Source organism: Lacerta agilis, chromosome 3, assembly GCF_009819535.1.
Source record: "Lacerta agilis isolate rLacAgi1 chromosome 3, rLacAgi1.pri, whole genome shotgun sequence".
NCBI lineage: Eukaryota > Metazoa > Chordata > Lepidosauria > Squamata > Lacertidae > Lacerta > Lacerta agilis.
In genome coordinates, this window is record NC_046314.1 from 40475675 (window position 1) to 40490714 (window position 15040).

General features: G+C 40.6%; 1 protein-coding gene across 3 annotated transcripts in view; it reads right to left on the bottom strand.

Annotated features, from left to right (window-relative positions):
* The window catches only part of RNGTT (RNA guanylyltransferase and 5'-phosphatase), a 118255-nt gene extending 103797 nt beyond the window's left edge, over positions 1-14458 (bottom strand). Inside the window, exons 1-5 of one of the 3 annotated variants that reach the window (XM_033143395.1) lie at positions 14263-14458; positions 13537-13646; positions 12631-12734; positions 12463-12551; positions 4629-4704 (exon numbers count right to left, since the gene is read on the bottom strand). In XM_033143395.1, coding sequence (XP_032999286.1) covers positions 4629-4704; positions 12463-12551; positions 12631-12734; positions 13537-13646; positions 14263-14326 — 443 coding nt within the window. In that variant the 5' untranslated portion in view covers positions 14327-14458. The remainder of the gene's footprint in view (positions 1-4628; positions 4705-12462; positions 12552-12630; positions 12735-13536; positions 13647-14262) is intronic. The other 2 variants (XM_033143394.1, XM_033143396.1) reach the window with 2 other exon arrangements.
* Between the last annotated feature and the right edge of the window lie 582 nt (positions 14459-15040).

Here is a 15040-nt window from a genome sequence, read left to right on the forward strand (position 1 = left end):
AACACAAGAGTGCATTCCTTACGATGACAAAATGACAGCCCTGCTGCAAAATGAAGAAAGAATGCAAGGAATCTACCCAACTGAGCCTGACTAAAATGCCACAGCAAGGCTCAGTGCTGCCCACCCATTTCTGCAGGGTAGATTCAGAAAATCTCCAAACCTATGACAAGCCTCAGCCTACAGGACTGTAACTCAGAACACTGTATAGTCCACAGGGCATACAAGTTATTGTAATGCTGAACAGGAGTTCTTGTGGCCAAACCCTGGGGTCCCGGCAATACCTTACTGAGCCTATGAGAGTCCACAGACATATATTCACTGAAGTTCAAGGCAATTCAAAGGACATTCCCCATAGAACAGCACCTGGCGAAAGGGCATATTTCAGTATCTTACTGATATGCCAAGGGAGCAGAAAACTGGCAAGAGGAACAGTGGATACTAACAACTTTCAATGTTTGCATCTTAGGCAAAATACCCAGTTTTCCTCAATACTGTACTTTTCCCCTGCAAATGCAGAAAATGACAAATAATAGGCATTTGGCAGCCCTATCATGTATTAAGAAACAGCCTGGTACTTTCATGGAGTACAACTGCCTTGGGGGAGATCAAGCTAATTGCTAAAGGAGAGTCTGAGGTAGGCTCCCACTGATTAGCTGGAAAGTTCTCCATCTGGACAACTGGACAACCTTTCCATAAACTAGCTCTAAAACTCATTTCAGCAGCCACTACTTATCTACAGCTTTTCTACTTCTTATGCTAAAGGGATGATATTGGATGGACTATTCTACATTTTTCCACCAGTAAATGATGTCTGCTAGCTTTAAAGAACAATGTAGCAAAGGAGACTTTTCTAATGGTAATGAACACACTCTATATAATTGTCACATTAAGGAAATTCTCCTAATAGAGTCTCCCTGCTCCCCATTTTTAGTAAACTGTATTTTAAATCTGCTGCATTAGCCCACAATGGTTTGCCTTTGGCAAGATAAACAAGTGTAATTACTAGTTAACTATTTGCCAGAGGAAAGCTATCTAACATGATGTGCTAAGACCTTTCCTCAAACACACACACACACACACACACACACAAGTATATTCCTGGGATAGTGTTTGTCCATAATGAATTGTATCCAGCAAAGACACAATGAGTAGACCCAATGAAATGAATGGATTTAAGTTAGTATTGACTTATGTCTAGAGATTTCAATGAGTATAACTTCACTGGGAATACAACTCAATGTGCTGCTGATAATATCAACCTGCTGGTGGAATAATGCTGTTTGGGTTTTTGTCAGCACTTATTCCAGAAACATATGGCTCACCTTTACTATAAACTATTTTTCTGGTTATTGTTTCTCAAAGTACATTTAATACAGTATTATGATTAAAAGTATATACCCCATTTCATTTCAAGAAAAAATACCTAGGCAGTTCACAAAACAGTAATTAACTGGTTGTAATTATATTGCTTACACACACACACACACACACACACACACACATATATATATATACACACACACATACATATCTATTTATTCCAATTCATTTTAAACAGCCATTTTAAATAATCAGACTTCCTGATTCAAATGCTTCCATTTTATCTGTCTTGTTAGCTATTTAAGGTACAGCACCACTGCATGCATCTATTACATCTAAAAAGAGTATGTGTTTAAAGATGCTTTCATCATCACAAAATACCACAGCAAGGTTCAAGACAAACATCATCATTTTAAACTTCAGAGCAAGCCATTTGGCAACTATGTCAATAATGAAAAAGAACAGTGGGCAAAAAGCAGTGGGTCACAACCACCTTCAGGATTCACAAAGTAACAGAGAGCATAAGAGGAGCCTGCTAGATCAGGCCAATGGCCCATCTAATCCAGCATCCTGTTCTCATAATGGCCGGTCAGGTGCCTATGGGAAACCAGCAAGCAGGATTTTTGCCCACTCCTGTGTTTCCAGCAACTGGTATTCAGAAGCATTGCTGCCTCCAACGGTGGAGACAGATCACAGCCATCATGGCTAGTAGCCTTTAATAGCCATCTCCTCCATGAACTTGTCTAATCCTTTGTTAAAGCCATCCCAGTTGGGGGCTATCACTGCCTCCTGTGGGAGAGAGTTCCACAGTTTTAACTATGCACTGAGTAAAGAAGTATATTTTCTTTTATCTGCCCTGAATCTTCCAACGCACAGCTCCAAGGATAGCTACAAAAATGCAAAATCTGTAACATACATTACCACTAATCATTCAAGTGACACATTGTGGTATGTAGACTTGCCAAATCGATTTAGGAATAACAATTGCACAGTCAGATGGCATACGAAGTTTGTTGTCACTGGATTTGTTGGCAAAGTTTGTAAACACCAACATTCTCCTGTCAAACTTACACCCTATTCAGAGACTTTGTAAACTGTAAAGTATCCTGTAAAAGCATGGAAAGGATACATACATGCTTTTTAGCAATTAAAAGTATGAGAACATGTATGTGATTTTGGAAGAGTGAAATCATTCCTGCTCTTAATATTTTAGTGAATAGAGAGCTAGTGTGGTGTAGTGGTTAAGAGCGCTGGACTCGTAATCTGGTGAACCGGGTTCGCGTCCCCGCTCCTCCACATGCAGCTGCTGGGTGACCTTGGGCTAGTCACGCTTCTCTGAAGTCTCTCAGCCCCACTCACCTCACAGAGTGTTTGTTGTGGGGGAGGAAGGGAAAGGAGAATGTTAGCCACTTTGAGACTCCTTCGGGTAGTGATAAAGCAGGATATCAAATCCAAACTCCTGTAGTGAAAGACCTCTCTTTTCAGCAAGACCTTGGGATAAAAGCTTCCTGTGTTAAAATAAAGGTATTTGTATGCATGTTTTTAGGGGGGAAGGATTGGATGTTGTTGCCAAATGCAAAAGACCTGGTATTGTTTAGCTTTTCATGTTTCTGGTTTAAAGGCACTATTAGTAATGTGACGCCTTAAAAACCTGTCAGTGCAGAAATAATACCAGGACAACTTATGAAGGCAGCCACAGAAAAACAATTTTCTGATAAACAGAAGAATCTTTTCACAGCTGCAAAACAAACATGCCCAATGGCTAAAAGATAAAGCTAGAAAATTAAAACTAGAAACATGGTATACATAAAATCCATTGAAACTGTTCATCAAAGCAAAGCAACAGCAGGCTACGTAACTTTAAGCCCATAGAATCAGAACAGAGTATCTTAAGAGAAGATACAATCCAGTTCAACAAGATGTGTACTGTATATGAAAGATCACGATTCAAAGAGGAGCTGAAGGATGCAATGGTGTTCACAGGATCAAAATGTTTAAAAACTAAGGGTTGTATCCAGTACCATGTGAGCAGCATTCCGCACAGACACTCCTTCCTCTCTTCTCCCAATGTGCCCCCAAAATTTGCTCCAAAGGGTCCCCAACCCCCAGTCTGTTGCATAAGCAAAACAGAAGTGTTGGATGCAATCCTGAAACTTCCTTAAGGGGCAACTGTGTCAGTTTTCCACCTTCAGGCAAGGGGAAGAGACAGAATTTATTGTTTATTTCCAATTTAATTAATATGGCTGGCAGTTTGTCAGTAGCCATTGGACAGCTCTTCTTTCTACTAGAACTACACCATTTGTGGGCGAGAAAAAACTTGTTTGTATATATTTTGATCCAACTGGAAAGAGGGCCAAGCAGGGAACACAAAAGGAGCAGCAGCTAGAGGTGCATAAAACCCAGCTGCCTGCATTATTGGAGGGGAGCACAGTAGAGCAGCTCTGAAAACTATCTACCTTGATTTGAGCATTTCATTGTAGAAAAAGGGGGGTGGTGGATGTATCAATATAATTCTTAAACCATTAAAAAAAGGAAACTGTGTTTCTTGTTATGATGTGAAAAGGCCTCAGAAATCATAATACTAGATTAAAATGCACATAAACTAATATTACCATGTATCATTCATTACTATGTACCCAAACCAGACCAAACTGGTTGTTCAAGTACACATACCCCACTCACAAGGATTCTTCCAGGAGTCTTGCTAGGTGCCTACTGAATGCCAGTAGCAGCACTCTCACATCTGCTGGTATTGCTTTATGACATAAAAGGGCCAAAATCTCACTTAGAAAACTTGTAACATCCAACTTATTATCAGCAGGGACTTTGTAATCATATCAGCTCCTAATTTCAAGACACATTTTCCTGGAGGCAGAGGCAGGGGGAGGGTGCATAGGGTGGTGGTAGCAGTAGTAGTAGTAGTAATAATAATAATAATAATAATTTTATTATTTATACCATGCCCATATGGCTGGGTTTCCCCAGACACTCTGGGCGGCTCCCAACAGAACACTAAAACAGAATAAAACTTCAAACATTAAAAACTTCCTTCTTCTTAAGTTGCAGTCAACTAACTCCTCCCTGGCAAAACTACGATCTATCAACTACTATTCCACATTTGCCACATTAATGAAAGAGATATTGGAAAACAGCATCTAATATTATGATCAGCATTCCTGAAACTTGTATACTAAAAGAGAAGGGTGCTATAATAGATTAAGCTACAAATTACAGCAACCAGCCCACCCATAAAACAATGCAATGTTTACAGACAATCCATTTTTAAATCTAAAAAAGTATAAAGTTACCTCCAGTCCAACTTCTCAACCAGAAAGGCACAGATGAGAAAACCAGTACGATTGAAACCATGTGTACAATGAACACCTAAAAAACAAAAATTAAGAAATACAGTTGCAGTTACAGAGACTATTTTAAAGCTCCAATATTTCTTTTCTGACACACTCAGCCCTCAAATATGTTCTCCCTTCAGGGTGAGGTCAGTTGACTGCTACATTTCTCTCCCCCTGCCACATATTTGGAACAGCAACTCTGCGCTGGAAGAAATCAGAGCGGAAGCTGGATTAGGTAGGCTATAAATGCTTCCATGAGTAAACAAGCATTTCATTTCTTTACGTTCTACTTTCAGCCAGGGGCTGAAGGCAGAAGTGCAACCTATTACTCCTGAATGCAGTTTTCCCAAGAATGACGGCTTCGAGCTTCCTTGATGCAAGCACCAGGCCCTACATTATTTTGAAGATGCTTTTCTTTCCTTCCCACCAAAGATGATGATCTTTCATTTTTCAGGAAAAGTGAGAGAGAGAACTTTGAACTCTGCTCTCATTTGGTACAAGGCACTTGCCAAGGTCACAGTGCCCAATCCCAACCCATTAGGTCAGGGGTCAGCAACCTTTTTCAGCCGTTGGCTGGTCCACTGTCCCTCAGACCATGTGGTGGGCCGGACTATATTTTGGGGGGGGAAACCAAACGAATTCCTATGCCCCACAAACAACCCAGAGATGCATCTTAAATAAAAGGACACATTCTACTCATGTAAAAACACGCTGATTCCCAGACCGTCCACGGGCCGGATTGAGAAGGCAATTGGGCTGCATCCGGCCCGCGGGCCTTAGGTTGCCTACCCCTGCTTTAGGTCTTCCAAACTGTATTACTCAAACTTCCCCAAATTACCCTGGCCACAGCAGCTATATCCAGCTACATCTTTCTTTGTCCTTTGCCATTCTCCTCCCTGTTCCACTATAATGTGCAAAGAGCACAAGCAGCCACAGCAGTGCTATGATCTGTAACTGGACACATTTTAAGCAATATTTCGAACCACAGTTTTTTCCAGAATCCAACATTATCCTTCTGTTTCAAAATATTATGCAAATAAATGTGCCTGAGCTAAAAGGAAGACTGCTTTTGCACATTACAGAATGTCAGGTTTTTTTGTCTTCCTTTGAATGACCTCCATCAAAAGATTTCCATTCTTATTAACACAAATTCTGATAAAATCTCATTACTAATACTCATCCATATCAGTAGCCTGCACAGAAGCAGCTTAACATCAATTACTGTACTGATTAACAGGTGCAAGTATTCCATTTCTCCAACATAAATATTTGTAGGAAGCAAAGAAAGGACTATGAAGAATTTAGTGATCCAAAACCTGGCGGTGTGGGGAGGGGAAAGGAGATTACATATCTTTACTTGCTATCAAACTAATAGACAAAGATTCTTCACTTAGTGTTACTGACTAGAGTAACAGGGCAGGCAAAGAAGTAACATATTCAATCAATACATGATTATCTTATGGGATTCAAAAGATGTAATGTCAGTCACCGGCTTAGATGGCTTTAAGTGGGCATCAGGAAAATTCACAGAGTACAGATGGGGTCAAAAGATACTAGCTATGAGAAGTTAAACAGAACCTCGTGGTTCAGAGACAATACGCCTATGAATACCAGTGACCAGGAGAAAGGCTTCATGTCCCATTTGAAGGCTTCTCATAGGCACATCTCATACACAGGTATGAGATGCTGAACTAGGGGAGTCCTTGGTCTGATCCAACAGAGCTCTCCCTATGTTTTAGGGAACCTTCAATAATAGCTTGCATTTTAAGACTTTGCACTTTGTTATTGCACATTGCACTTTGTTATTAAAATAAAGGTCAAAGATCAGCAATCAGCTACAATAAAATTCCTGAAGTATTAGATTTATTACTTAAGTTACCGGTATTATATCTGCAGTATGTTTTTTTTAAAAAACGAAACCGCTTAAGAGTATTATTCCTGTGGCAATATCTCCATCTAGTGGCCAATTTAAAAATATATTAAAACTACAAAGTTCTTGATTATAACCAGCTCATTTTTTTATATTGAGTCTAAATTAAAATACAACTGTCAGATTTAGATGTCTTTGTTTGTATTGGTTTTGTTATTCAAGACAATAACTAATTAAAGCAAATAGTTCTGCTCTTTACAGTTCCTACTTAATTCTCAGTATTTCAGAAGTGAAAGATTTGCTGCCTTATTTCTGTTTTTTGCTTCATTTTACTCAGGAGCCATATGGTCTGACATTTACTTATCCAATTGCATTTCCTTTAATGTAAATACATTAATCCAGGTCTTCAGTTTTCCCCACTTCCATCAAGTCTCTCTATAAAGGCAAGCAAAAATTCAACTAGCTTACCGGTAGTTAATTCACCTCAGAAGGAAAGAACTAGTCTATGGTTTCAGCAAGGACTTTTTAACAATGTTCCTATTTAAGTTAGACAGGCACCTACAATGATGTTTGGTCATCTGCTGAAAACATTTTTAGAGACTTAATTATTTCACTGTTGGTCCTTTGGTCCATCAGGGAAAGGGGCGAGGTATAATAAAATAAGGTCCAATGCACAGAACAAATGGAATGGTGTCATGATGATATTTACAATTCTCCAGCACTTCTCAATTATACTTGACTCTACCTGCAGAAGTATCACCTATTTTCCCTTAGCAATGTTCTCAGAAAACCTACCAGATGTGAAGTTTTTAATATGCTAATATTCAAGAAAAAGAGGTAAAAAATATTAAGGCAATGTCAGGTCTGCATTGGGTTGCTCACGAGTAAGCAGGCATGAGTCCGAACTGTCTTTTAAACAGTTTTATTGTGCAAACTATTTACAGTGCAAAGTGCTGAAAAACATGACCGCATCAGTCGCTAGCAGAATCCGGGAGTGGCCACCCTGCACTGAGCCACCACCCTGCACTGAGCCAACGACAGTTCCCTGACAGGCAAGATGAAACTTAATGTCAGCCTTGTGAACCATCTCAAATATATGTTTTGATTTATGCAGCATAAAATAAACAGAGTGAAGCGCTATATGTTCCCTGTATCCTATCAGCAAAAGTTTACAGCCCATCACTGAAAATGACATTTAAAACAAGTATCTGTTAAGAACTGTTTTAGAACCAGGTAACAATACCCAGTTTCAATGCAAATTGCTTATCCAGTAGCAAGGCATTTCTGCACTATAACTGAATGTGCAGTTTTAGCCACTGTGTGCTGCAGAAATAACAGTGCAATATCCCAACCATACACATGAACCGCATAATAGATATGAGCCCAATAAAGTACTTTGCTCTATGGGTAATTTTAAAAACATGCTTGCTGTATGTTTCTGAATTTGTTTTTTGTGTGTTTTGTTTTGTTATATACTAACAGAAAACTTTTTTTAAATGCTAAATGTATTCACAACAGAAAAGTTGTGTGCCATCCAACACAACATGATTCTATACCACAATTTACAATTGCTGTGAACAAGTTATCCTAGGTCAAAAGATACAGGCTCAAAGGACTCTGATTCCTCTGGAAGTGAGGTAGCATATTTTGCTGATCTCCCCTTACCTCCTTCATCCCCTTGAAAATCTGATCCAAAGCGTGGAGGAACCCCCCAAAGAGGCATGAGAGGTAATAGGAGGGGGGGAAGGAAGATGGGTTAAAAAAAAATGCCCCTCCACTTCTGTACTCCAGACAAGCCTCTGCTCAATCCCAGTTCCCTCTGTAAAGAGCCCTTTACGATCCAACCAATAGCGCTTTAACTGCTCATAAAAATCAAATATCCCTTTTTTTTTAAAACCCACCTGATTGCAAGACAAGCTGATTTGTTCTGTATAAATTTAACACATGTGCACTGTTCACACATACACCAATAAAACAAACAAACACAACCCTCTTGGACACACAGAAAGCTTCTAAGAAAACTGTGCTTCTTCTTACAAGAAATGATGTTCCTATCAACCCCAACTTAATCTCTATAATAGAACTATGCAATGTATCACTTGTCTGCTCATCTGGGGAAAGTAACAACTACCTCAAACAGACATTTGGGTAGCGAACTTCTCCTTCTAATGGAGGAAAATGTACACACACTATACCCCAGTTCTGTGTTTAAAACAGAACCATGCCACAGAGGCTACACACATGCCCTCTCCCCATTTTATATAATTAAGAAACCACTAATCATTTAAGCACAAGAAAGCTGCCTTGTACCAGGTGAGATTATCTGTCCACTTGCTCAGTACCAACTTATCTGACAATAAGCAGTTCCACAGTGCCTTAACACAAAGGTCCTTGGTGCTAATATCATAATGCCATTATACAAATCTATGGTGCAACCACACTTGGAATACTGCGTACAGTTTAGAGATGTGAAGGCCTAGGGAAAAAACCGGAAAAATTCGGAAAAAAACGCTTTTTTCCGTTTCCCCCCCTGAAAAATTGTCTTTTTTCTGAAAAATTGGGAAAATTGAAAAAAGAAAAAATAGATTATGGAATGTTTTATTTTAACATGATGATTAAAATATTTTAAGGTAAGGGGTTCAAATATTTTACAAATCATTTCTAAAAAATATGTATGGTATCAGATTATTCTAATTTCTGTGATGACAAGCAAGTCCTGGGTTACAAACTGAACTCTCCAATGCAAGAACAAGATACATTTCTTCCTTTAGGAGGTTCTGTTGTCACCAGAAAAGAAAAAGGTTTGGAAACACTCACACTAAATCAAGAAATAAGCTGACATGTGAAAGGGTAGAGAAGCTTGTTTCAATCCAAGCAAACCTTCAGTTTTTAGAAGTCCATAATAACTGTGATAATGACAGACACAACAGAGTAGATGCAGAAGCAGAGACTGAAACTGATACTGATCATTACAGCTCAGAAAATGATTCTGATTAAATTTCATGCCCATTCATTGAAACTTAGTCCCAGTTCTTCAGTTCTTTTTATGAGAATGTTTTTTTTAATACTGTGGAGAGGAAATATGAATAATTGTTACTTCTGGATTAAAAAAAAATGTTTTGTGGAGGTTTTTTTGTTCCACATAAACTAGTAAACAGTTCAGGAGATTGTTGCTCTATTTGTTACAAATACAAATAAATATTATTTTAAAAGTAAATTCTGTTTGTAATAATTGTTTGGATACACTATATTTTTAATATGCTAGTTGTGATAATTTTATGCCCATTAAAATTGTCCATAGTTATATTTTATGTTTCTAAAGTAACAGAATGACTTTCAATCTGGAAAAGAAAAAAGAAGCGCTAATGTAGCATTTTTTTCAATTTTTCCAAAAATTTCCGTTTTTTTCAAAAAAAAAAAAAAAAACAAGAAAAAAACGGGGGGTTTTCCGAGCTTCAAAATTTCCGGAAATTTTACATCTCTAGTACAGTTGTAATCACCTCACCTACAAAAAGCATATTGTGGAGCTGGAAAGGCAGCCAAAATGATCAAGGGGGTGAGGAAAGATTCCATCAGGTGGGGCTTTTTAGTTCAAGGAAACGCAAGTAAGAGGAGACATGGCAGATGTAGAAATGCATGCATGGGGTGGGGGAAAGTGGGCAGAGAAAATTTGTTCTCCCTCTCACATAAGATTAAGAACACAGGAACATTCAATGAAGCCAAATGCTTAATGTTTCAGGACAGAAAAAAGAAAGCACTTCTTCAAACAAAGCATAGTTAAATTATGGAATTTACACCCTCAAGGAACAGTGATAGCCACCAATTTGGATGCCTTTAAAAGGTGATTAAGGATAAGGCTACTAGCCACAAGTGTTGTGTTCTACCTCCACTGTCTGAGACTGCATTTTCAATAGGTCTACTCTGAGTAAAACTTAGCTGAATACCACCCACAGACGCCATGGCAGACAGCAGATAGGGACATTCTCTTTGCACTTCAGATCAATTCACTAGTGGAAAGACTTACAGAAGTGGATGGGCACTTGTAAGCTGTCTAATCCAGTGTTCCCCAACCTTGGGCCTCCAGATGTTTTTGGACTACAACTCCCATCATCCCTAGCTAGCAAGACCAGTGGCCAGGGATGATGGGAATTGTAGTCTGAAAACAGCTGGAGGCACAAGGTTGGGAAACACTGGTCTAATCCAACCTCCTGCTCAATACAGAAAAGCCAGAACTAGAGCATCTGCAACAGATGGCTGTTCAGCCTCACCTTAAAGCTCCTACCTCTAGGAAATTGGTTCTACTGCTGGACTGATTTTGTTGTCAACATGTTTCTCCTAATGCTCAGTTGAAATGTGCCTTCCTACAATTTACGCCCCCACCCACTGAGACTGTATACACTTATATTTTCCTGTGGAGAACTTGGAATACTATGTAACAACTAATGTATTTCATTAATTTTACTCACTCCTCTGAAACTGGCAATTTGGGGGGTTAAAAAATGAGCCTATGCTTTATGCCAGTGGTTCCCAATTAGCTAAGTACTGCGGACCCCCCACCTTGGTGTTGAACCAAAGGTGGTGTGTTCCGGAAGCCCTGCTTATGCCATATTGATAGTCAAGGTGACCCCATCCTTGATTGTTAGTAGCTGTAGCACTGAGCTCATACACAGCTCACTTTGATATCCACTAATTGGCCTGCCTGGATATAGTACTCTTATTTGTGGGCTTGGGAGGTTGGGCACAGAGCCCAGAAAGGGGAAACCTCTGTAATGTTTGTGGTATCAGTCACCTGTTTCCATGTGATGTATGCTGCTCTGTTGTATAAAGAATGTATGCACGTTTGCTTGGGTGTGGACAGTCCAACATCAGACAGGCCATCTCCTTGCTGTGGAGTCCCACAGTAGACTTTGAGATGGGGCAAGGGGAAGTGGCAGGTTGGTGTTGCCAAGTCTATTCCTTTCTCTTTAATAAAACACTAGAACTGATCACTCTGGCGTTTTAGGCTTCTTCCTTGGTTCTTCTGCAAAATCTGAATGCCTGTGAACCCTCTGGCTCTACAGGTCGCAACACCAAGCCATAGATCCCCTACTTTTGAAAACGTTGATATCACTATGGTAGTTTTTTATTATGTGAATGGTGCCACGAACCCCGAGTGGGTTCCGCAGACAACCACCAATTTGAAACCACTGCTTTATACAATGCCTGTGCTTTATAGAGACCACCAAGTAATGTAGCCAAGAGGGCTAATACTACACTGTAGAAATTAAGTAGGTAAACTTCAAGACTAGATATACTCGACTAGACATTCAGGCCTGTACATACATTACCAGTACAGTTGTACCTTAGGTTACGTCCGCTTCAGGTTAAGTTTTTTCGGGTTATGTACTCCGGTAACCCGGAAGTGTTTTTCGCCGTGCGCATGGTCCGCACATGCGCAAAAGGTTACGTATTTTTCGGGTTACGAACGGCACCCCAGAACCAATTAAGTACATAACCCGAGGTACCACTGTAATAACAACTATATTTTTCTCAAATTGTGGGATTCACCCAAGTTTTACTCAGAGCACACCCAGTGAAATTAATAAGCATGATTGTTAGGCCCATTAATTTCAATAGGTTTACTCCGAGTAAAACTTAGTTGACTAACACCTATTTTATTCTGTCCCAGTTGTGTGATGCTGGCCAAATTAATTTACTGCCTTTAAAGGAAGATGGTTCTTTTACTTGGAACATAACGTAAGTGTACTAAATAACTTCTCCCCCCCCCCCACATAAGTACTACTGTCCACACTACTACCACGGGAGATGGCTCACTCCCAAATAAAACTGGTATATGGTGAGGAAAGGAATGGAAGGGTGTTGTGTGAAAAGAGAGATAAACAAGGCAGAAGAATGGCAAAAACAGAAATATTAAACACGTACCTATAAGTTCTGTTGGGTTCTTATTATTAAAATGTTCACATATACGAATGAATGTTTCTGTGTTATCAGCTGTGGGGCACTCACCATGCCTGGCAAAACAAAACAGTCAAAGTTATAGAAACACTCCTTTTGTGTAAAAGCAAATACTCGTGAATTCAATCAACTTACCCTTTACACTGAAGTTTTATATATGCGATCCCATCCTTCTCTATATCACTCCTGTCATAGAACCTAGTGGTATTTGTCAAGTCTATCAGTAGACCCATCTTAACCTGGAAATAATAAAACCAGTGTTTAAGGCACACACAGTTCTTCCCAGGACTAACTCCCCCCCCCAAAAAAAGAACTTATCAATCACTCCACACTGTCTCAACCCTCCTCCAACTCCTTAATGCTGCTATTGAGAAAAGTGATTTTAGCAGTCTCCACCACCACAGCATAGAGAAGCTCATCCCAAAAACAGACTCCTAAATCTGTGTGCATATTGTTATTTTTTTTACTTTTGCGTCAAAAGTTAAGTTTTTTACCTTCCGTTTGTTATCTTCAGCATGCATATCCTCTGCACATCTAACATACCTTGCCTCACTCCTCTCAAACTAGCAATTGTTTTGGTTAAAAAATGTAGACATCAACTTCGAGTGTAGATATTAGTAAAGTGGATTTATAGCCCCAGGCTGCCAGGCAACAACAGTAATAAAAAGGATAGTACCAAGAAACAATTGCATAGCCAAATTTAAATGTGAATTTGAGGCTACATATATGCTATGGAAACATGCTGGGCATTTATCCTCTGATGTGCTGCTGCACATATGCTTACAGAGTTTATACAGTTAATGTATAATGTTTCACCAGTGCAAAGGGATTGTGATTCTGTAGAGAAAGTGAGTTATTTCTATCTGTACATCTTCCCTCCGCAATTGTGATTTCCCACTACCACTGTCCCCAAACAGCCATTATGTACCACTGTCCCAAACAACCATTATGTACAATCTTCTATTATTATACTTATCAAGGGGGGGGGGGGATAAAATGTTTATGCAGTGAAGGAAACACTTCTTTGGTTTTATTCTTTACCTTAAGACTTTTCAAGTAGTTTGATAACATACTGGGGTGGAAACGACACTCTTCGGCAACTTGATCATCATATTTTGGTCCCAACATTGTCTTCAGGGGCAAAAACTTTCCTGTGTGGCAACAAAATCAAAAAAAAAAATCTTACGTCTTACAGCAGGCACATGGAATCATATAAACATGTGTGACCGTCGGCCTGAATCTTTGTTAAAATGCTTTCACCAGAACTGTAGCAGAGTTTACGAGATTTCGTTTCGGTTTCAAACCAACCAAACCAAACTGAAACGACACCAAACCCTGGCAGCACCGTCATATCGAGAACTATGAGTAAATGCTTTCATACACCTGTGAATATGACTGAGGGACTCCCAAGTCCTACGTAAACGGGGAAGCTGCGTGAACCTGATCTGTGTCCGGACGAGGAGCCCATGTAACCTGCGCACCGTCTGTCAAGGAGAAACTGTGACAATTATCTCTTTGGACTGGAGGAGCGTGAATAAACCCGAGGACCTGTCTCCGCGAAGGCCGAATCTTTCATGGCAAGGATAACAACGCACCAAGCGGCGCACAAGTCCTGCTCTACCCGCCTGCAACACACCGATCCCACCGGCGCGCCAGGAGGCACAGGCGCAAGTGTCCAGGGGCCGGGAGAGGCACGGCTGCTGCGCGCGAAAGCGACGCCTGTCCCGCACCGCCGTCACCACACCGGACACCCAGATCACCGCTCACCTGCCACGGGCTGCCCGCGCCTCGGGCAGCTCAGCCACCGCGGCGGGATCTTGTTGAAAGACATGGCGGCCCCGAGGCCGGAAGACTCACGCAGCCGCCTCGCTTCTCGGAGAGGCAGGACTCCCTGACAGCTCCCCCTCCCGCGCCAGTAGCAGCGGCGGCGGCGGCGGCAGCAGCAGTCCCAGCCACTTCGCACGGAAGCCGCCAGACCACAATGCACCGCGGCCGAGAGCGGCCGGTTCCGCTTCCGGGATCCATCGAGCTTGCCGCTTGCTCTGGCCACTCTAGGAAGGAATGGGGGGGTTGTCCCGTCCTCTCTGTGGCAGCGCGGTTGTCAAAGCGGAGACGCCGCGCTTCTCCCCATAGAAGTACGAAACAAGCACAGGAATATCAGGCTTGAGGGAGCGGGGAGTCATTATTAACTCTATTAATGCGGTGGATTTTCAAGTAAAATATGGTTTCTGCAAGCAAGGAGTTTTAATTTAATAAAGTTTATACTGTACTGTATTGTAAAATACATATAGAGTGGGATTTAACGCAGCTCACCCAAACTCCGCAGAGCAGATGGGGGGGGGGAGGTCCTGTTGCGCCATATGTTACTTTTTTAATAGACTAAATTACATTTACACGCAACCACTGGATCCTGTCCAGGTTTGCTTAGCATCGTCTCGCTCCTCGCACCAAAATGGACTGCTTCTTGTGGCAATGCAAATATGTTAACAGGACACGTTTAAGATGTAAGTTGCGTTTTTAATAATAATAATAATAAATAATGCCC